Below are 21180 nucleotides of genomic sequence, written 5' to 3' on the forward strand. Positions count from 1 at the left end.
GGCCGTGGCGCAAGACCTTGTTTCCTACCCACAGAAAAGCAGAGCGAGCGCTGCCGTACACCCCGGGGACCCGGGGACAAACGCACCGCCTGCGAGAATGGTACGGCACCTGCCCGGAGCCCCTGCAACGACGTGACGTGCTGGAGCACAGCTTCCACGATGGTTTGAATCTAAGCCCTGACAAATCCAGAAAAAGAGGTGCTCGGCTGCTGGTCTGGGGATTTTTTTGCCCCTGACGCCATGCTGCTGTGGCCAGCAGCGTGAGACGCTGCGTGGGGAGAGCGGTGCTGTCCTGTGCAGAGTTAGAGTTTCATAGCCGCTTTTTAAAGGATGCCCGCACGCTTTCATCCTCCCCAAACTCCTCCGCTCGGGAAGACAGCCTGGAGCTGCAATGCGGTGACGTGGTGGTGTTTCCCCAAGGCTCCTGTCCTGGGAGACCCCCGCCGCTGCAGCCTCCTCCCCTGCAGCGAGGAGCCGGGGCAGTCCAGCCCGGTCCATCCCCAGGCAGCTGAACTGAATTTCAATACCGACCCTGCCGTTTAATGAAGCTGCGAGCCAGTCCACCTCGCATACGTCTGACAGATGTCTTTTTCGCAGCGGTAAACCTTTGCGAGGCAGAGTCTTCGGTTCACCCCCTCCTTTGAGACCCAGCCAGCCAGAGCGGGCAGCCCCCCGTCCCGCTCGCCCGCTTCTACTGACAGCCCTCAAACCTCCCTTCCAGCGAGACCTCTGCGTGCCGTCAACGCTGAGAGTTCTTTAATATTGCTCTCAGATTGCTTTGTCTTTTTAAAATATCAGTCCCTAGCAAGGTAAGGTGATGGCCTGCAACTGTGCACCGCTACAGGTGACGGGAGGCAGGCGGAGGCAGGCTGCAGCTAAAAAAACCTCCCAGTGCCTACCCGCTTCTTAGGACATTAAAAGAGATTTCAAATCCACCCGCAGTGACTTAGAAGTCATCTGAAACGGTTTACAGGCAGAAAAGGAGGAGAGAATAACGATACAGTCAGTAAAAAGACAGGTAGGGTATATCCACTGCTATTTATTTAAGCAAAGGCAAAAAATTTTAAATGACCTGTATTGTCCTCAGATCAGCAATGTTTTACGCAAGAGCTGGACAGACTTTATTAAGGATCCGGGATCCCGCTATCATTTTCACTTTAAGAATCTGACTAGCACTGTGATCAAAATTTAGTCTTTAGAAAAAAAAATCCAAACCTAAAAATCCGGGGGTTTGGGGACTTTTTTTCCCTCTCCATGTGGAATTGAGGAGCCTGCTGGCTTGCAGTGGAGTACATTTTCTACAGCTAAATTGCTTTTGACAAATGAAACCGAGGTATTGTTAATTGCTCAACCTGTGGCCTTTACCAAACTGAAATATATGATTAAACAAAATGGCTCAGGCAGCACATGAAGCTTTGAAGAATGATTTTATTTTTCGAGCTCTCAAAGCCTTTTCTTCAGAAAACAGAAAGCATTTTTTGTCCTGACAGCGGGATTGTTCAACTGTCTATATTTAGCCGGCATCAAAATGCTCAGGAAAAAAAATTGTCAGAAGTAATCTTGTGATCCTTCTGACACAAAAAGCACACGCACAGGCACCCAGATAATATTGCACTCCGCTTTGCAAGGGAGAAACATTATGCTTTGCAGCGTGCCTTTCGTGAACAGGCGCTCGTTTTGAACCCGCCTCAATAGGATTTTCCAATTTTGATTGATCGTGACAGAAAATGAGCTCCATAACCGTGACTAAACTAAATATCCCCTCTAAGAGCCACGGCATTTCTGGCTCATTAATGAGTAGAGAATAAATAACGGGGAAACACACGGGAACCCCTACCTTTACCTATACTAGTTGACAGCTGCCGCAGCAGAGCAATATTCTTGACGTTTCCATTTAAAAAAATAAAGCAAGTTTTCAGAGCTACCTGCTTCACTGCTGAGGCGTATTTTTATTCAGCAAAACTAACGACGCAAAAACCTGCGCCTCTGCCACGGGAAGCTCCGCTCCTCGGAAGGCACGGCACAAAAATATCCACGACTGTCCAGCAGCTTTTGCAAATACGGTTAGAATAAGGGTTTTTTTTTTCCGAGCTTTCCGTCCCAGCGGTAGCAAGAAAAGAAAAGAAAAGAAGAGGGAAAAAAAGAAAAAAAAAAAGAAAAAAAAAAAGAAAAAAGAAAAGGGTATTTATCTGTTTCTGAGCCGAGGAGCCAAGCGCCGACGGAGACGTAGCGGCAGCGCATCTTCCCGAGCAGATTGCTCCCGGGAGCTGCTGCTCCCGCTCCGGGGGAAGGCTTTCCCGGCCCCGGGACAGCCTGTCCCTCACCCCGGGGCGGCGGGGAGGGGGGGGGGACACACACACAGGGACTTCTCTCCCCACCCTAAGCTTTAGCCCCAGCCTAGTATTTTCCATGCCGGACCATAAGCTCAAGACGCTAAATCAAAACCGGAGGCGGGAAGGGAGCAGCGATAAAGTGAGAGGGCCGAGAGAGGAGTGGAGCAAGAGGGGTTGGAAGGGGGAAAAAAAAAAAACAGAGCCGGAGCAAATTAAAACCATCTCAGGGCAAAGTCGGGGAGGGGCTCGGCCCCCGGGGAGGGGGGCGGCAGGTTTGGGGGGTGCCGGGCAGCCCCGTAGGGCGCTGAGCACCCCGAAGGGTATTCGGGGCGTATTATTAATGACTTTATCGCGCGTTTGGTGAGCCGGGTTGGCATCACCAGCGGGAGAGCGGGTCCCCGGCTCTGCTTGACCCTCCCGCGGGGCCGGCTCGGCTCGGTTCGGCTCGGCTCGGCTTGGCTAGGCTTGGCTCGGCTAGGCTCGGCACGCCCGGGTCACCTGGGGCCCGCCCGCCCCCGGCCCATTTCCCTTCCCTCTCAGCGGCCTCTGCGAGGGGGAGAGGAGAACCCCCCCTGCCCGCACCCCTACCTGCGCCTGCCCGCAGGCTGCCCCGCCGCCCCCGCCCTGCTCCCCGCAGCCCCTGCCCTTTCTTCGTCTCTTTTTCTTCGTTTTCTTTTTCTTGTCTTTTCCTCTTTTTTTGGTCTTTTTTCTTTTTCTTTTTTTTCCCCTTTCTTTTTTCTCTTCGTTTTCTACTTCTCCTTTCCCTTTTTCTTCTACTTCTTCGTTTTCTTTTTATTCTTATTTTCCTCCTCCTTCTTCTTTTCTTTCTTCGTTTTCGTTTTATTATTCTTTTCCTTCTTTTCCTTTCTTCTTTTCCTTTTTCTTTCTATTTTTATTTTTCTTTTTTCCTTTTCCTCTTTCTTTTTCTCTTTTTCTCTTTTTTTATTTTTCTTTTTTCTTTCTTTTCCCTCTTCATTTCCTACTTCTTCTTTTCCTTCTTCTTCTACTTCTTCTTCGTTTTCTTTTTATTCTTATTTTCCTCCTCCTTTTTCTTTTCTTTCTTCGTTTTCTTTTTATTATTCTTTTCCTTCTCCTTCTCCTTCTTCTTCGTTTTCTTTTTATTCTTATTTTCCTCCTCCTTCTTCCTTTCTTTCTTCGTTTTCTTTTTATTATTCTTTTCCTCCTCCTTCTTCTCCTTTTCCCTCTTCGTTTTCTTCTCCTTTTCTTCTTCTTCCTTTCCTTCCCCGCTATTTCCACGCACGCACGCCTGCACCCGGCCGGGCCGCGGAGGACCCTCTCCCGCCGGTACAACGCAGCCGCGCAGCCCCGCGGACACGTCTCCCGACCCCTCTAACGATCCCAAACTCTCGCCCTTTCTGGCTCAAAGCCTGCGGAGACAGAGGCCACCGGGGCAGCCCCCGGCCCAGCTCCCCCGGTGCTCCCCCGCAGCAGGTGCCCGGCGGAGGGGGGGGGTGTTAGCCGGGGGGGGGGTTTGCTTCTGCTGCAGGGTGGGTGTATTTTTTTTTCCTTTAAACACCTCGGGGAAGCCTTCCCCAGCACCCCATCCCCACGGAGGAGGGCTGCGAGCCGGCTGTGATCACGGGTGTGCGTGGGTGTGCGCGCATCACGGTAAGAGCCCCCCTCGGGAGGAGAAGGAGCGCGCACAAACCGCGGGCCCACTCGTGCGTGTGCGCGGGGCCGTGCGGCTGCGTGGGGCCGAGCAGGCAGGGCTTCAGGCGGCGCAGCCACGCGTGTTCGTTAATGACTGCGGGCGCCGTGGGGAGCTGCTGCTGCTGCTCCGCGGCTTTTCCCGAGCGATCCCTGCCCGGCACCCCCGGCCCCCCCGGCCCCCCGGCTCCTGCCTTTCCCTCCGCCCCTCACCGCGGGCCCGGCTGCGGGCTGGGCACGGTCCCCCGGGGGAAAAAGGCACTTCGGCGGGTGGGAGGGGACACCCCCCCCCTCCCCTCCCCTCCCCACATGCCCCGACAAAATCGTCCCGTGGGATTACCAGGGCAGGGAGAAAGACCCCTGGTTTCCTCGGCCGCCTTTCGATTGCCTCCTTCCCGCAGGCTGCCGGCAGCCGCTCCCGCTCCGCTCCGCCGGAGGCTGAGGACGGCAAACTCATCGCCACAGCGCTCCCCGGGGGCTGTAGCCGGGGGGGCCGGGAGAAGGGGGGAGGCGGGGGGGGGGGGCGGGCGAGAGGAAGGCAAACCCGGGGGACCCATCCCTTTGCGCTTCTCAGCTGCTTTTTAATCGATCCGCTCTCTTTTCCCGACGCCCGATTTTCCCAACGCTTAGGCGGCACCGTCTGCCCCGACCCCGGCGGGAGCGGAGGGGTTTAATCCCACGTCACGGGGCGGGTGGGGGGGGGCGGGTGGGCACCCGCGTGGGGGTTTCTCCCGGTACCCCCCCCCAGGGATGCCATGCCCCTGGCAGGAGACGCCGTTTGCCTCTCCTGCCCGCCGCTGCCCGGCGCCGCTGCCCGCCTCTCCCACACTCCCCAGCCCCCCCCAGCCCCCCGGCACCCCCCAATTTAAAACCCGAGGAGGAACGGGTTTTCGATGCGGCTGCAAAGGCGATGCCCGCTGCTGGCTGCGAGGCGGTTTTCCCCTCTCTCTCCCCCCCCCCCCCCCCGCCCTTTCAATCGTTTGCAGGGAAACACACTCACGATCTTCCCATCGATCTTTCCTGGGGGGGGGGGGGAAGGAAAAATCCACAGGAATTCCCCAAACACTCGCCCCATCCACGTTTTACGAGGCTGCTTTCGGGCGTTATTATTCGGGTAAGGAAAAGGCGGATTTCGATGCCGGGTGGGCGGCAGCAGGTTTGCGGGGGAAGCCAGGCGGAGCGGACCCCCGGAGCAGACCCCCGCTGCCGAGCGCGGCCCCTCTTTGCCGGGACGCACCGGCAGCCGGGGGGTCCCCCCCTCCCCCGAAAACACAAGCCCCCCCCCCCCCCCCTCTCCCCCCACCCCAGAGCCCCCGGCGATATCCCCACCCGTGGGTCCCGGCCCCGCGGCGGCCGTCGGGGCTGGAGGCGGGGCAGGTGCCCGTGCTGCGCGCCCAGCCCGCGTGTCCGCGTCTTGCGTGGGAACGAGTGCGGGGAGGGAGGCGGGGGGGGGGGGGAAGAAACCTTGCCACCTCAAGGAGGGGGGGCGTGGGGACCCCCACGGTCGACTCCGCTCCACCTTCCCGCATCCCTAAAACGGGCCCGGGGGGTGTGGGTGGGGGGGGGCGGGGGTGGGGGTGTCCCGTGGGGATGGTGCGGGCAGCCCCGGCTGTGGCGGGGCGCTGGCCCCGCGGGGGCGGGCGGAGGCTGCCGGGGCCCCCCCTCCCCTCCCGTCCCATCCCGTCCCGTCCCGTCCCCCTTCTCCGCGGCGGGGAGCGGCGGCCGCGGCCATTTAGGAGCGGCGCGGGAGCCAATGGGCGGCCCGCGGCGGCGCCTCCACCGTGACGGCCGAGATTGACGTGTTTCCCACGTCAAAATTGATCCCAAGTAGCGGCGGGGGCTCCCCGCGAGCGGGGAACCGGCCCGGCGCCGCCAGGACACCCCCGCCGCCCCGCCGCCGGCTCCCGCCCAGCCGGCCCGCCCTCCGCCGCTCCCCGGGCTCTCTATGCCGGGCCGGCGGCGGCCGGGGCCGGGGCCGGGGCTGGGGCTGGGGCTGCGGTGCGGCGGGCAGTCGGTGCCCCTCCCCGGGCGGAGCGGCTCTCGCCCGGCGCCGGGCGATGGGTAAGAGCGGGCGGCAGCGGGGAGGGCTCCGGGACGGGCTCCGCGGTGTCGCTTCGCGGAGGGAGGGAGGGGGGAAGGGGAGGGAGAGAGGGGGGGGGACGGGGGACGGGACGGGACACCGGGCACGGGGGTGGGGTGGGGTGGGGGGGTGGCGGGCCGGACCCCCGCCCGCCGGTCCCGGTCCCGGTCCCGTCGCTGCGGCCCGGCCGAGCGGCCCGGGCTGCGGCGCGGCCCTCCGGGCCGTCGTGGCGGCGGGCGGGGGTCCGGTACGACGTGCCCGGCTGGGCAGGCTCTCGGCTCCCCGCTTCCTCCCCGCTCCCTTCCTTCTCCTTCGCTCTGCTCTCTTCTTTCGGTTCTTTCTCCCGTTCTCGTTGTTTCTCCTTTTCCCTGTCTTTTTTCCCCTTTCCCCAGTCTTTCCCCCCCCCCTCCTTTTCCCTGTCTTTTTTTCTCCTTCCCCCCCGTCTTTATTTCTCCTTTTCCTCTCTTTTTCTCCTTTTTTCTCTCTTCCTCCTCTTTTCCTTTCTCTCTCTTTCTCCCTTTCTTTCTCCCTTTCTCTCTCGTTCTCGTTCTCATTTTCCTTTCCTTTTTCCTTTCCTTTTTCCCCCTTTCCTTTTTCCTTTCCTTTTTTCCCCTTTCCTTTTTCCTTTCCTTTCCCCCCTTTCCTTTTTCCTTTCCTTTCCCCCCTTTCCTTTATCCTTTCCTTTTCCCCCCTTTCCTTTTTCCTTTCCTTTTCCCCCTTTCCTTTTTCCTTTCCTTTTTCCCCCTTTCCTTTTTCCTTTCTTTTTCCCCCCCTTTCCTTTTTTCCTTTCTTTTTCCCCCCCTTTCCTTTTTCCTTTCTTTTTTCCCCCTTTCCTTTTTCCTTTCTTTTTTCCCCCTTTCCTTTTTCCTTTCTTTCCCCCCCTTTCCTTTCCTTTCCTTTTTCCCCCCTTTCCTTTTTCCTTTCCTTTTCCCCCTTTTCCTTTTTCCTTTTTTCCCCCTTTCCTTCCCCCCCCTCTTCTCCTTCTCCCCCCCCCCCCTTTCTCCTTTGCCCTCCCCACCGCAGCCCCGTCTCCGTCCCACGCCCGCTTACCGGCTAGACGTTCGCCAGCCGGGCGGCCCGCGGGGGGCCACGACTTGGGCGGCGGCAGCGGCGGCGGGGGGGGGGGTGGGGTGTCCCCCCCCATCACTTCCCTCCCTCCTCTCCCTCCCTCCGCCGGCAGCCGCCGTGCCGCCGGCGGCGGGCGCCCCGCCGGTAACGCGCGCCCCGCCGGTAACGCGCGCCCCGCCGGCGCGGCCGGCCCGCTGCAGAGCACACGTACGGGGAGGTGAACCAGCTGGGCGGCGTCTTCGTGAACGGGCGGCCGCTGCCCAACGCCATCCGGCTGCGGATCGTGGAGCTGGCGCAGCTCGGCATCCGGCCCTGCGACATCAGCCGCCAGCTCCGCGTCTCGCACGGCTGCGTCAGCAAGATCCTGGCCCGTTACAACGAGACCGGCTCCATCCTGCCCGGGGCTATCGGCGGCAGCAAGCCGCGGGTCACCACCCCCAACGTGGTCAAGCACATCCGAGACTACAAGCAAGGCGACCCCGGCATCTTCGCCTGGGAGATCCGCGACCGGCTGCTGGCCGACGGCGTCTGCGACAAGTACAACGTGCCCTCGGTCAGCTCCATCAGCAGGATCCTGCGGAACAAAATCGGCAGCCTCTCCCAGCCCGGCCCCTACGACGGCGGCAAGCAGCCCCCCCCCCAGCCCGCCCTGCCCTACAACCACATCTACCAGTACCCTTACCCCAGCCCCATGGCTTCGCCGGCCGCCAAGATGGGGGGCCACCCCGGCGCGCCCGTGGCGGCGGCCCACGTCAGCCTGCCCCGCTCCTGGCCCTCGGCCCACTCCGTCACCAACATCCTGGGCATCCGCACCTTCGTGGAGCAGACGGGTGGGTACCGCGCCCCCGCCCCGCGCCGAAACCCGCGCCCCCGCCCGCCCACCGGAGCCCCCGGGCAAAGCGGGGAGGCGGGGGTGGGTGTAGGGGTGCGGGCGGGGATCGCCCCTTCCCCTCCCGGCCAGCAGCTCGTTCACCCTCCGTCCCGTGTCTGTGTGTCCCCAACCCGGGTAGTTTTGGGGTTGGGGTTTTTTGGGGGGGGGGGGTGTTTTTTTTATCGCCGCACCCCGCTCCGGCAGGACGGGGCGGCGGGGCCAGATGCGGCGAGGCTCAGACATCTTGAACTTTTTATGAAAAATGTGGAAAATATTTTCGTAGGGATGATAGATTGCCGACCGCAAATTCGGAGCCCTGAATTTCCCTTTGCAAAGGGGGTAAAAAAAACAAAAAACAAAAACAAAAAACAAAAAAACCAAACGGAAAGGGGGGTAAAAAGGGGGAGAAAACAAACCAGGGGAGAGGAAAAAGGGGGGGAAAAAGAAGGCGGCAAGCCACCTCGGAAAACCGACACGGCGCTCCCCGGAATCCCCCGCGAGAAATTGCCCTGCTTTTCTTAAAAACCAAGCCGGGGAGGAGAAAGCGAGGAGCGTCGCGGGGGCTGCTGTGGCCGGGGCTCCGGGCAGCCGTGGGAGGCGAGGGGAAAGCCGGCAGAGCCCAGGCCCGGCTGCCCCGCCGGCTCCGGAGGAGGGGGGGGGGGACACGGGACGGGACGGGGACGTGGCGGGGTGTGTGTGTGTGTGTGCGAGTCCTTTTATCCTTCCAAAAGCCCGAGTAAATCAACCGCATGCGTTTCCCTCCGTGCAATCATTTATCTTTAAAATTCCGATGTCACTTTTATAAATCTCCTTCGTCAGAAGAGAAATTGGGCCTCCTGAATTATCGGGGGCATGGAAGTGACGGAAAGCGGGGGGGGGGGGTGGGGGGAGAAGCAGGCGAGGGGAGCCGGGCCGAGGGACAGGGTTTCGGGGGGACGACGACAACAGCCTGTCCCCGCCGGTGGGGTACCGAACCAGGCTACACCTCATTTCGGCCGTCAGGACCGAGCCTTTCGGAGCGGGCTGTGTCCCCGGGATGCCGGCGGAGGGTGGGAGGCGAGGCGGATCTGTGCCCCCCCCCCAATCGGGTTTATACGAAGAGGCACTTGCAAATCCGGGCTTTCCCCCCGTTTCACCCCAATTCCTGCTCCGGGGGACTAAACCTCCTCGGGCCGGGCCGCGGCCGGGTTCGGGTTGGGGGGGGCGAGTGCTAACGCTAACGGAACCGCCCCGCTCTACTCCCCAGGGGCTCTGGCTGGCACAGAAGGGTCTGCCTACCCCCCCAAAATGGAAGACTGGCCCAGCGTGAACAGGACGGCCTTCCCCCCGGCCCAGGCAGTCAACGGCATCGACAAGGCCGCCCTGGAAGGAGATATCAAATACCCGCAGGTGACTGTGATGCGGGACAGGAGGGGGGCAAGGAGGCGGACAAGGCGGGGGGGGGGGGCGGCGATTTCCCGTTGCTCCCATTCCCCTTCCACCGGGGCTCCGCACCGCCGCGGCCAGCCGGCCCCCCACCTCCCCGAGGGGGCAAACCCCGACACCCAGAGCCGGGCGGGTTGTTGTGAGCCCCCGCTGTAGTTCGGCCGTGCCCCCCCCCAGCTCCCCGCAGGGCCGTGCTTCCCCGCGTACCCTACATGTCTCTTTATGCCTGTCCCCAGCCCGCCCCGGGGCTCTCCTCGGTGGGCAGCTTCCTCCCGGCTTGCGCCTACCCCCCCTCCAACCAGCACGGCGTCTACGGCGGGCCGGCCGGCGGCTACATCCCCCCGGGCCACCCCTGGCAGCCGCAGGGTAGCCCCTTGGCCCACCACGGGCCCGGCGTGGCGGCGGTGCACGGCGGCGACCTGGCCACGGCGATGGCGTTCAAGCAGCCCGGGAGGGAAGGTGAGCCGGGGGGGAGACGGGGGGACGTGGGACGGGACACGGGGGGACTACACGGTACCCCCGGAGTGGCGTGGGTGCGTGGCTTGCGGACCCCTCCGGGGGGCCTGGGCGGGAGAGGAAACGGGGGGGGCCTGAGGGACTCGGTGCGGGTCCCCCCCACCTTCAGCCAGAGGTGCCTGAATATTTGAAATTATTTGCCTGAATATTTTAAATATCCGTAATATTCCCCCCCGTGAGGGCTCTCGGGCTGCCGGCAGGCGCTCGCCGGGCTGGCGGCTGCGCTCCCCCCGGGGTTTGCCTTACCGCTGCCCACACCTCGGGCAGACCCGGTCCTCTCTGTCCGTCGTTCCGTCCCGTTCCCCCCCCCCCACCTCGCCGGGGGCTGTGAGCCCCCCCCCGGTGCCCCCCCGCCGCAGTATTCGATGGGTCCCCATCCAGCCTCCCCCCGCCCAGCACCTTCCCGCCCGGCCTCACCCAGCACATCGGGATTATAAACTGGAAATCTTTTTTTTTCTTTTTTTTTCCCCCTCGTCGTTTGCCCTCGCGTGCGCTGGAAATCGCCCGGGAAGCGGGAGGATTTAGGGCGAATCCTCCGCGTTTCATCCATCCCCCCCTCCCCGCCCCGCGTCCCCGGACAGGGATCGCCTTCTGGTCGGAATTTGCGGGGTTGCGGCGGGAGAGGGCACCCACGTCGGGTGCCCCTTTTTCCCCAGCTCCTCCGAACATGAACAAGGATAAAAAGAGGTCCTAACGGCATCCATCTTACCGCGGAGCCGCGCAGATAAGGCAGAAGGCTCGGCTAGGAGTTCTTAACATTATAAACATTATAAATCCCCCGCCGTGGGGAGTGCTTAGAGATAAACTCCCTGTGGGAATCACATGGGCTTGATTGGCTGTTAATTGGGGCGTTTCTTTTATCTCCTTGCTAATTATTTCGGTTCGTTGATGGAAGCTTCATTTCCTCGGTAGGCGCTTGCGTTTTAAAAATCGCGACTCATCTGTTCTGGGTATGAAATCCCCGTCGATATCTTTCTCCTTTTTCGTGGTATTAGACTTTCTATTCTTTTTCACATTTGCAATTCATTTCCCGCTTATTAGTCCATTTCTTTAGTGTTGGTTTTCTGGGGCTTTAAATTTTGTTTTGGTTTGGTTTTGTGTTGGTTTTTGTTTTTTTTTTTTTATACGAAGTCTTTACCGTTTCTAACTACGGCAACCTGCTGCAAGTTATAACATCAGCTGTCCCGGGGATGAGTTATTGCGAGTATCAATGGGTGAAAATAGATAATTGTAAACCAATTATTTGGAAAAAAATAAATAAGTAGAGAAACAGAGCGTGAGAAAGCGAGAGAGGGGAAAGAAGGGAAAAGAGAAAGGAAAAGGAAAGGAAGAAAAGGAGAGAAAGAAGAAGAAAGGAAGGGAAAGAAAACGAACGAAGGAGGAAAGATGAGCTGTGCGTATTTAGTATATTTTCGAGGTATTTTAAGTGACTTGGAGCCTGGCTTTTCTGCCTTTCTTCAAGCTACCTCTGCCAAAAGGCCCACAGACTTTCTTTAAACGTTTGTGTTTTTTTTTGGTTTTGCGTTTTTTTTGTGGGTGTGTTTTTTGTGGGTGGGTGCGTGTGTCCGTTGTCCCCCCCCCCCCCCAAAAAAGCGCGCTTTTTTTCTTTTTAATTTCATTCGGATCGGTTTTCTGGTTCTGCTGCTTACCTGGGACAAACCAAATATCGGATTATCCGGCAAAACGGCCCCCCCCCCCGTCCCCATCCCTGAGCAGGGGGGCAGGAGGAGGAAAGGTGGTCGCCCAGCCGGGCTCACCGCTTCCCGGCCCCCGGTACCTGCATCGCACGGGGAGAGGGCGGGGGGGGGAGAGAGAGAGAGGCAGCGGGAGGGGAAAGGGACAGAGAGAGAGGAAGAAAGAGAAGGAAAGAAAGAAAGAAAGAGAAAGAAAATAAAGACAAACTCAGCCAGGCGATTTCAGCCTCCAGTTCAGACCTTTTCTGATTTCACAGCCGTTATTTCCCCAGAAAAATCCCCCAGCTTATCCCAATGCCCACAGCAGCCCCGGGACACTTTGCATCTCGTCCCTGCCCCAAAGGCCCACGCGTGGATGGTGCCGGAGCGGGGGGATACACGGGGCCTGGGTCAGCTTTGGGCCCTGCACCGTGATCCCTCCTGGGACCAGGCTGTGCCTGGGATGAGCCGGGGCTGGGGAGAAGCTGCACAGGAGGTTACCTACAGCTGGCATGCTGTGCAGATCCTTTCCCCTTCCCAGCACCGGTGGCACGGTCCCCTCCCAGGGCACCCCAGCCACAGGCTTTTAAGAAAGCGCGTGGGACGTGTTCTCTGTGTGGCTGGGATGGGTCTGGGTCACCTCCCCGCGGCAGATCCAGAACCCCGGCAAGGGCAGAGGGTGTCTGTCATCATCACGGTCCCTATCCCCCGGGGGGATGCATCCCCCCTTTCCTCTCCGTTTCCCCAGGAGAGGTCTGGTACGCAGAGCCTGGCAGCCCCTTTCTGAAGGGGTGGCTTTCCTGGGGGCAGGCGGATGGGGGGCCCAGAGGAGCAGAGCCGCTCTTGGGGGGCCGTTGGAGGAGGGTCCGCGTGCATGCGGACGTGGGACGTGCCCGGCTGCAGCGATGTGCTTGGTGTCCATCAATCCACTGCCTTCTTGTTGTCTTCCCCCCCCCCTTCTTGCAGTCGTGGACAGAAAACCAGCCAGCCCTGTGGGGAAATCTCCAGACCCTCTAAATACCATCCATGGACTCTCTATCCCAGCCTCCTCTTCCTAGAGCCGCGGAGCAGCAGTCTAGAGACAGTGACTCTTGGAATAAGCACCTGCGAACTGTAACCAAAGCCCGAAGTGCCACCCAAAGTGCTGCCGAACTGTACCCAAAGTGCCGCCGCCTCCGGCAGGGACGAGGAGACAGCCCGGGCGGTGAGAGGTGACATCCTCCCACGGCAAATCCCCGCGCAGGGGAACGCTGTCGGGGACGTTCACTCGTGCTGCCCGGAGGGACGCTTTACCTCCATCGGATCGGAAAGGGGTGACAGAAGAGACTCGGTCTTCCTTCTTTATTTTGTCTTTCCCCCACACCCCACCCCTTGCCCCTTGCTTTCAGTTTTTCTTTCTCCTTCCCATGTCCCCGAAGACCGTTGGATGCAGGGCAGCGAATGCCTCCGTCCCCAGCCATTGCTCGGAGCATCCCTGGCTCCGTCCCAGCCCAAGGGAGCACGTTTCCTCTGGGGATCGGTGTCTGGCTTCCCCACGCCGCGGCCAGACAAGCTGTGCGACGGAGCCCTCTCCGTCCGAGCCTTCCAGTGCCTCTGCCCCGGGGTGGAAATGGACCACGACGTTTTATGATATATTTTTATAATAACAAACCTTAATAAAAAGTGACTACCATGGGCACAGGCCGCTGACCTCCTTCCCTCGGGGTCCGGCTGAGCACCGTCGCTTCTCCCGGTGTCCCCCAGCCTCAGACAGCATCTGCGGGTTGCCTGCGAGCGGCAGAGACCCGGTGCGATCTCGGGGGGGCACTTGGCTGGGAGGAATCGCTGGGTGCCGGGTCTGGCTTCGTGCACCCACCCGCCCGGGGTGGGGTGGGGTGGGGGGGCCCTGTGTTGCTGTGAGCACCTTGCAGCCCCGCTCCCCGTGCCTAATTGCACGTGCAGATTTGGGGTTCTCCTGCGTCGGGGGGCCCGTGGCCCTGCTGGGTGACTCCTGGGCTACAGGCCAGCTCTGGGCACAAGAAGGGAGGTGGGTGGCTGTCTTCCCAGCCCCGGGCCGGCTCCCACCCACCTCACCTGGCCACGGGCGTTTGGGGGGCCGGCGGCAGGGCTGCCCCTCGCAGCCCACCCACGGGGGTTCGTTATCCCCCTCCTGTCCAGCCGGCTGGGGCGCGTTCAGGACGGGCTCCACTGGGCTTTCGCATTCCCTGGCTCCACCAGCCGCTGCCATTGGCTTCGGTCCCTTCATTGTCTGGAGAAGGGGAAGGTCCTACAGCGGGGCAGGGAGGAAATATCCTGGCAGGAGAATACACGCCTGGCTTTTTGCAGAGAGTGTGTCTTTGTGGGAGGGAGGGAGGGAGCGAGAAGGATGCCAAATTTGCCCTTCCCACCCCGGGAAATTATTTTGCCTTCAACCTCGGGGTGGCAAAATTCGGTTTTGCCTCTGCTGCTGCAAAGCCTCCAGCTAGAGCCGGTCTTTGCAACCGACTACAAAGCGCGGGAGGGAAAGGAGGGAATTTTAAGTGGGCGAGAGTACTGTCCCAGGGCAAGATCTGCCGTCAAACTGTCACTGACTGCATTTTAAAGGACGCGAGGAGGGACGAGTCACCTGAAAGAGATGACTAACAGCTCTGGCTAGTCCCCTGCCAGGTTGATCCATTTAAAGCTACGTTCGAGTACGCGGCAGAGCAGCTTTGGCAAAGACAACTGACAGCAACGCCCTTAAAGCCGGAACGCAGCACGCGTGGCCTTTCTGTCCGCCCCGACACCGCAGCAGCTGGGGAGATACAACCCCTCCCGGGGAAGAGGGGAGCACGGGGACAGCCCAAGCCTTGCCTCTCTCGGGACTCTGCTGGTCTGGGAGGTCAGAGGAGCCCTTCACATCCCCAACGCTGAAACCTTACTGCTCACGAGCCCGAAGAAACTTGTCTATCCTCTGTATAGGGCTGTCAAAAAGCCCTTCTGCCGGGGAGCTGGGAGAAGCCGGTTAGCCGTGCTGAGCTCCCGCCCTGCGGAGGGGTCCGGGTAAGTGGGAATGCCCGCCACCATGGTGGCAGCCCGTTGCAAAAAGGCTGAAATAGGCTGAAAATTGCCGTGCTGTGTCCCGCAGGTGGCTCTTCTGTTCTGCCAGCCACCTCTAGCCCTGCAGCACCTTCTGGTTCCTAAAGCCCGGGCCCTTGGGGTGCTTCAGGGCTGGATGCACCCTAAGCCCCCCCCGCCGCCCAGCGCCCCACGCTCAGTATTTGCTGTTAGCTGGCTTCGCAGCAGCCTGCTGCGTGGGGACCCAGCTGCGACTCCTCATCTCCCCCATCCCATGCAGGATGGGGCCGCGCTCCTGCACCCGCGGAGACGGGACCGGGGGGTCTGACGGACGTCTGGGATGAGCGAGACGCGAGCGCTGGGGTCGGACAGAGACATAGCGCAGCGTCCGATCCTTTTAATTAGTGTCCTGCTGGAATGGTGTGCAAGTGCCCGAGTTATTCCCTTCCAAGACTGTCACGAACCTACCAGAAACCCTGAACAACAACTCGATGCTTAGCATCCACCACGGCCCCAGGGCGAAGACATCCCTTTGCAAGCGCTTGCTGGGTGCAGGCAGCCGAAGGAGTGCTGCACGTGGGCAAGGCGCCGAGCCCCGGGGACCCAGCCTCGGGGCTGAGACCGTTTGGGCTCCGTCCATGCGGCGACGGGATGCCTCGTGCGATGGGATGCCTCGTGCAATGGGATGCATGGTGCGATGGGATGCATGGTGCGATGGGATGTATCGTGTGACAGGATGCATGGTGCGATGGGATGTATCATGCGATGGGATGCATCGTGTGATGGGATGCATTGTGCGATGGGATGCATTGTGCGATGGGATGCATTGTGCGATGGGATGCCTCGTGCGATGGGATGCATGGTGCGATGGGATGCATGGTGCGATGGGATGCATGGTGTGATGGGATGCTTCGTGCGATGGGATGCTTCGTGTGATGGGATGCATGGTGTGATGGGATGCATCGTGTGATGGGATGCTTCGTGTGATGGGATGCTTCGTGTGATGGGATGCTTCGTGTGATGGGATGCTTCGTGTGATGGGATGCATGGTGTGATGGGATGTATCGTGTGACGGGATGCATGGTGCGATGGGATGTATCATGCGATGGGATGCATCGTGTGATGGGATGCATTGTGCGATGGGATGCATGGTGCGATGGGATGCTTCGTGCGATGGGATGCTTCGTGTGATGGGATGCATCGTGCGATGGGATGCATCGTGTGATGGGATGCTTCGTGTGATGGGATGCTTCGTGTGATGGGATGCTTCGTGTGATGGGATGCATGGTGTGATGGGATGTATCGTGTGACGGGATGCATGGTGCGATGGGATGTATCATGCGATGGGATGCATCGTGTGATGGGATGCATTGTGCGATGGGATGCATGGTGCGATGGGATGCTTCGTGCGATGGGATGCTTCGTGTGATGGGATGCATCGTGCGATGGGATGCATCGTGTGATGGGATGCTTCGTGTGATGGGATGCTTCGTGTGATGGGATGCTTCGTGTGATGGGATGCATGGTGTGATGGGATGTATCGTGTGACGGGATGCATGGTGCGATGGGATGTATCATGCGATGGGATGCATCGTGTGATGGGATGCATTGTGCGATGGGATGCATGGTGCGATGGGATGCTTCGTGCGATGGGATGCTTCGTGTGATGGGATGCATCGTGTGATGGGATGCATCGTGCGATGGGATGCATCGTGTGATGGGATGCTTCGTGTGATGGGATGCTTCGTGTGATGGGATGCATGGTGCGATGGGATGCTTCGTGCGATGGGATGCTTCGTGCGATGGGATGCTTCGTGCGATGGGATGCATAGTGTGATGGGATGTATCGTGTGACGGGATGCATCGTGTGACGGGATGTATCGTGTGACGGGATGCATCGTGTGACGGGATGCATCATGTGACGGGATGCATCGTGTGACGGGATGCATTGTGCGATGGCATGCATCGTGCGATGGCATGCATCGTGCGATGGGATGCATCGTGTGCCCGGTCCTCCAGAGGCTTCTGCAGGAAGCTCGTGCCAGTGGTGCTGCCTGGGATGTCCTGGGGACCACCCCCGCCCCCCCCAGCAAGGCAGAGGCCAGTGTCAGTGGGGCCATGAGCCCCTTCATCCCCACGGCCACACAGCCGGGGGCTGCGACGCCGGGGCAGGCGGCTGGAAGCCAGCTCTGCGGTCCGGCAGCCCCGTCCCTGCCTGCGATGTCAGCACACCCCGGGTGGAATTTGCCACCAGAGGGAGACCCTATTGTTCCACAAACACCTAACAGCAGCCTGCTCGCAGCCGGCGAGGAAGCCTCCACTTTCCCGGCCGGGAACAGACGGACACGCAGAGCATATTCCCGGCCACGGCAGAAACCTGCTTGTCCGCAGGTATTTAGGGCTGAGGTGCCACGGAGAGGTGCGGGGCCGGTCCCCGGGCTGCTGCTCAAAGGCAGGCAGGCAGGCAGGCAGGCAGGCGCGGGGAGCAGAGCGAAGCACGCCGGGTGACAGCGGAGTGGCTTTCGTGCAGTCAGGCTTCTGGTTTCTGTTCTTTTCTTGGCTGCTTGACTGTCGGTAGCCTTTATTAAAAACGCAGTTTTAACAATTACGATTAGGGAAGAGCCTTTCTCATTTAAAAAAAAGCTTTTTTTTTGGGGGGGGGATTGTTTCAGCCATCAGATTGAACTCAGGTCTTTGAAAGCCGGTAGCTGTCTTCCTTTTTCCCCCCGCTCACCTCCAAGCCTGTCCCCCGCCGTTTCCCTGCCCGGCGGCACCTCTGGGCAGCTGAAAAGCAAAACCCCGGTGGCCTGTCCCCATGCAGATCCGCTGTCGCCTGTCGAGGCAGGTCGAGGACACCACGGCTGGCTGTCCCCGCTGAGGAGGGTTAAGGAGAAACCTTGCTGGGTGGGAAAACGCTCTTGGTAACCTGCGTCCGTCTGTCCCCCCCGGGGAGCAAGCCCTATGGTCCCCTGCCTCGCCCTGCCGCAGGAACGAGAGCCTTGTGGCACGGGGCTGCATCTTGTCGGCCGTGTGAACAGCGGCCCCCAGTTCAGCCCAGTCCAGCCGAGGGGGACAACTGGACTTGGCCTGAGCAGAGGTCTCTGAGAAACCGAGGCATTTACGAGAGCAAAAGAGGGGTCCTGGTGCTGGCAGCAGGACATGAGGGCCGATGGCCCCGCCAGCAAGAGGTGCTACTGAGATTACCGGGCACTCCCAGTTAGAAATTTAGACGTTTCCAGTTGGAAATGGGCATGGCTCTCTCCAGTTGGAAGCCCAGGATGTTTGGGGTGCAAACCCTGGTCTGAACATCCGAACCGAGGAGGGGAAAGCCACCCCTGCCCAGTGCTCAGCCTTTCCTTCTTGTGTCCAGAGGGAAATCGGGCTGATCTGAATGCAGACGGCGTGAAAGGGGAACTTAGAGGGGCTGGGAGGAACTTACAGGGGATCGGAGGGGTGGAGGGACTGGAAGTTGCTGGGAGGTGGATAATTCCCACCTTGAAACCTCCCCAGGGCTATAGCTAATACAGAATTTTCTCACCTCCTGCAAGGACTGAGACCTACCGAAGCCGAGAGGATGGCTCGTTGCCTCGCTTGCTCCATAAAAACAGGAGGGAAGAAGATGGCATTTTCGAATGGCAGACGAGGGCTGTGGCCGCTCGTCCGCAGCACCTCTGCCCGGCTTCGGGCTGGAAACCAGCCCCTGCGCGTACGCAGGTCAGTTCTCCCGTGAAAGAGCAACCTCCGACGCGCCTAACGCATGGTAGACATGCTGGACTTGTCGCATGCATGCCACCCACGCAAGCCTGCTGCTGGCCAGCTCCAGCGTCGAAGCGGCGATCGCTCCTCGGTGGGCGAATTCACGGAGTTTGGCGGCAAGACGGCCAACAGCAAGGCGTTATTCCGCCTTTCGGTGGAGCCCTGCCTTGAGGGCAGCGGCCACGTGGTGAATCCCCGGGGGGGGAAACTCAGCGTCTGCCCCACGCACCTCAGCGAATTCGGTCCCCGTCACAGAAAAATGCCGGGGGCAAAGCCGCCAAACAAATCCCGAAACGAACTCAGTCTCTTAAGCAGGGCGACACGAAGCTGCTGCTCCGCCTCTCCGCGATCCGGGCTCACAGCACATTCCCGTCTGCGCGGGCAGGCTGACATAATCCGGAGAAAATTGGACTTGATCGGGGCGGAACTTTTTGAATTTAGCGGAGCAAAGGGAGAGGGTGGGAAACAATCCGCTCTGACACTTTTTCAGCGATGGTTTTGTCAAAATCGATACCATCCCTCGGAACATGTCAATTTTGATGAAACGGCATTTTCCAACAGAAAAAAACGAGGTTGAAACTGTTTCCATCAGCTCTACCTGCCCCATATATCTTCAGCACTGTTTCTTTTGAGAGCGCGGAGCAGGATGGAGAACGTTACAGACCTCGTTCAAAGACCTGCGCTTTGTTACTGGAGACCCGCTGGTGGACCACCTATTTATTTGCTTTTTCGCGTGTTAAGAATCATAAAGATTTATAAACCATCGCTCCGGTTCGAAACAAGGCGTGCCGTGGAAGCGGGGCTTGCAGACGTTCGGCCTAAGTACAGCCCGCGGCTGCTCCCGCAAGGTCTGCCTCCCCGTCGCCCCGTGCTTCGAGCTGTCCTCTGGGATCTGGACGAGGTCCCTGCGCCTCTCGCCTTGCTCCGGTTTATTCGTCAGACAGCGCGAGGAGCAGCTCGGAAGAGGAGCCGGCTGGAGGAGAGGTGATGCCCTCCGAGATCAAGCGATGCTGGTGTGTTAGCCCAGGAAAGAAGACACCCCGGGTGTTGGCGAGCCCAGGTCGCCAGCAGCGGGTGACAGTCAGGCTTTCGCTCGTTGTTCAGAGCCAAGGATTGATGTCCTCAAAGATCCGGCTGCCTCCCTGCTCGGGCTCCGACCACAGCAGGGGTGGTGGGCTGGTTTTGGCTGGGGTAGGGTTAGTTTCCTTCACAGTAGCTGCTCCGGAGCTACGTTTTGGATTTGTGCTGAAAACAGTGTTGATGACACAGGGATGTTTTCGTTACTGCTGAGCGGTGCTTACACGGAGCCGAGGCCTTTTCCCACCCCACCAGCGAGGGGGCTGGAGGTGCACAGGGAGCTGGGAGGGGGCACAGCCGGGAGAGCTGACCCCGAGTGCCCAAAGGGATATTCCATACCATACGGCATCGTGCTCAGCATATACAGCTGGGGGAGGAAGAAGGAAGGAGGGGATGTTCGGAGCGATGGCGTTCGTCTTCCCGAGTAACCATGACGCGCGACAGAGCCCTGCTTTCCTGGAGGCGGCTGAAAACCTGCCTGCCGATGGGAAGCGGGGAATGAATTCCTGGTTCTGCTTTCCTTGCGCGCGGGGCTTTTGCTTTACCCGTTAAGCTGCCTTTTATCTCAGCCCCCGAGGTTTCTCACTTTTACCCTGCCGGCTCTCTCCCCCATCCCACCGCGGGGGGGGCAAGCGAGCGAGCGAGCGAGCGGCTGCGGGGGGCCGAGCTGCCGGCTGGGGTTAAACCACAACAGGTCAGTACTTCGAGAAGCGTATGAAGAATATTTATGCACCCATACATACATACACATAGATATATCCATACATATATAGATACATATACATAGATATACTTAGATATGTACATATCTAGATACATATATACATACACTTATGCACATATATATGGGTATATATGTACACGTACATATACACATACCTACATATGTGTGTGTGTGCATATACACATACGTGCACAGATCCAGTCCCTGCCTACGCCAGCTCGTGGCAATCCCTGTGTTGGACCCCCTGCCCTTAGGGTCTTCCTATAACATACAGGAAAATACAGATGGTCTTGGAAAATAACCAAAGAAGAGGAACTTTAGACTGATGATATATATTTGCTAGAACTGTTATTTTCTGGACTGTAAGCTTTTCCCCTTATGAGAGGCTTTGCTAGGCACCTTTCCTGCAGCAGCCTGGGGTTTTTTTTTGGTGCGGCCACGTTCGTAGCTCACCCTAGTAACTCGCTGGCTGAGCAGTGTCGTCGGAGATGACACTGGCCAAAGATCCGGCCCTCAGACAGGCGTCGGTTTTCAGTAAATGCTAGTTGCGTTTGAAAAGAGCCTACATACAATTTTCAACATGGGATTGGTTCAAATGCTTCGGGTTCTGTGTAACTAAATCCTCATCCTCCTAGAGGAGCATTTGCAGGCGAACAGAGAGGACTACGTGCCCAGCTCTCACTGGCTCTCACTGCAAGCTGCAAACCAAACCATTATTTGCAAATTTATAAACCTGCCCGCAGTTGCTTAAGTCGCTTTTGAAAAAACAACGGGAGTCTGACTCCCAAATCACTCAGGCACTTCATAACATTTCCTCTTCATAAATAGCCTTGGGGGCACTCGGCTTGCTTGGTTTAGGTGGGGAAGCGGGCCGGACCGGACCCAGCCTTGCCCACCAGCAGGTTGCCACTGGTGCCGGCAGCCGTGGAGACCTTCCCCGTCACCCTTCCTTG

The 21180-nt window shown here is 59.3% G+C and overlaps 1 protein-coding gene across 1 annotated transcript; it reads left to right on the plus strand.

Annotated features, from left to right (window-relative positions):
* Positions 1-5681: 5681 nt before the first annotated feature.
* On the plus strand, positions 5682-13309 carry PAX1 (paired box 1; the record flags this gene model as incomplete). Its single annotated transcript, XM_050894346.1, has 5 exons — positions 5682-5691; positions 7344-7979; positions 9267-9409; positions 9682-9904; positions 12601-13309. Coding segments are annotated over 5 exons (1104 nt in total), but the record flags the coding sequence as incomplete, so codon positions are not given.
* Positions 13310-21180: the final 7871 nt, after the last annotated feature.

Source organism: Gymnogyps californianus, chromosome 3 (assembly GCF_018139145.2).
Source record: "Gymnogyps californianus isolate 813 chromosome 3, ASM1813914v2, whole genome shotgun sequence".
Lineage (NCBI taxonomy): Eukaryota > Metazoa > Chordata > Aves > Accipitriformes > Cathartidae > Gymnogyps > Gymnogyps californianus.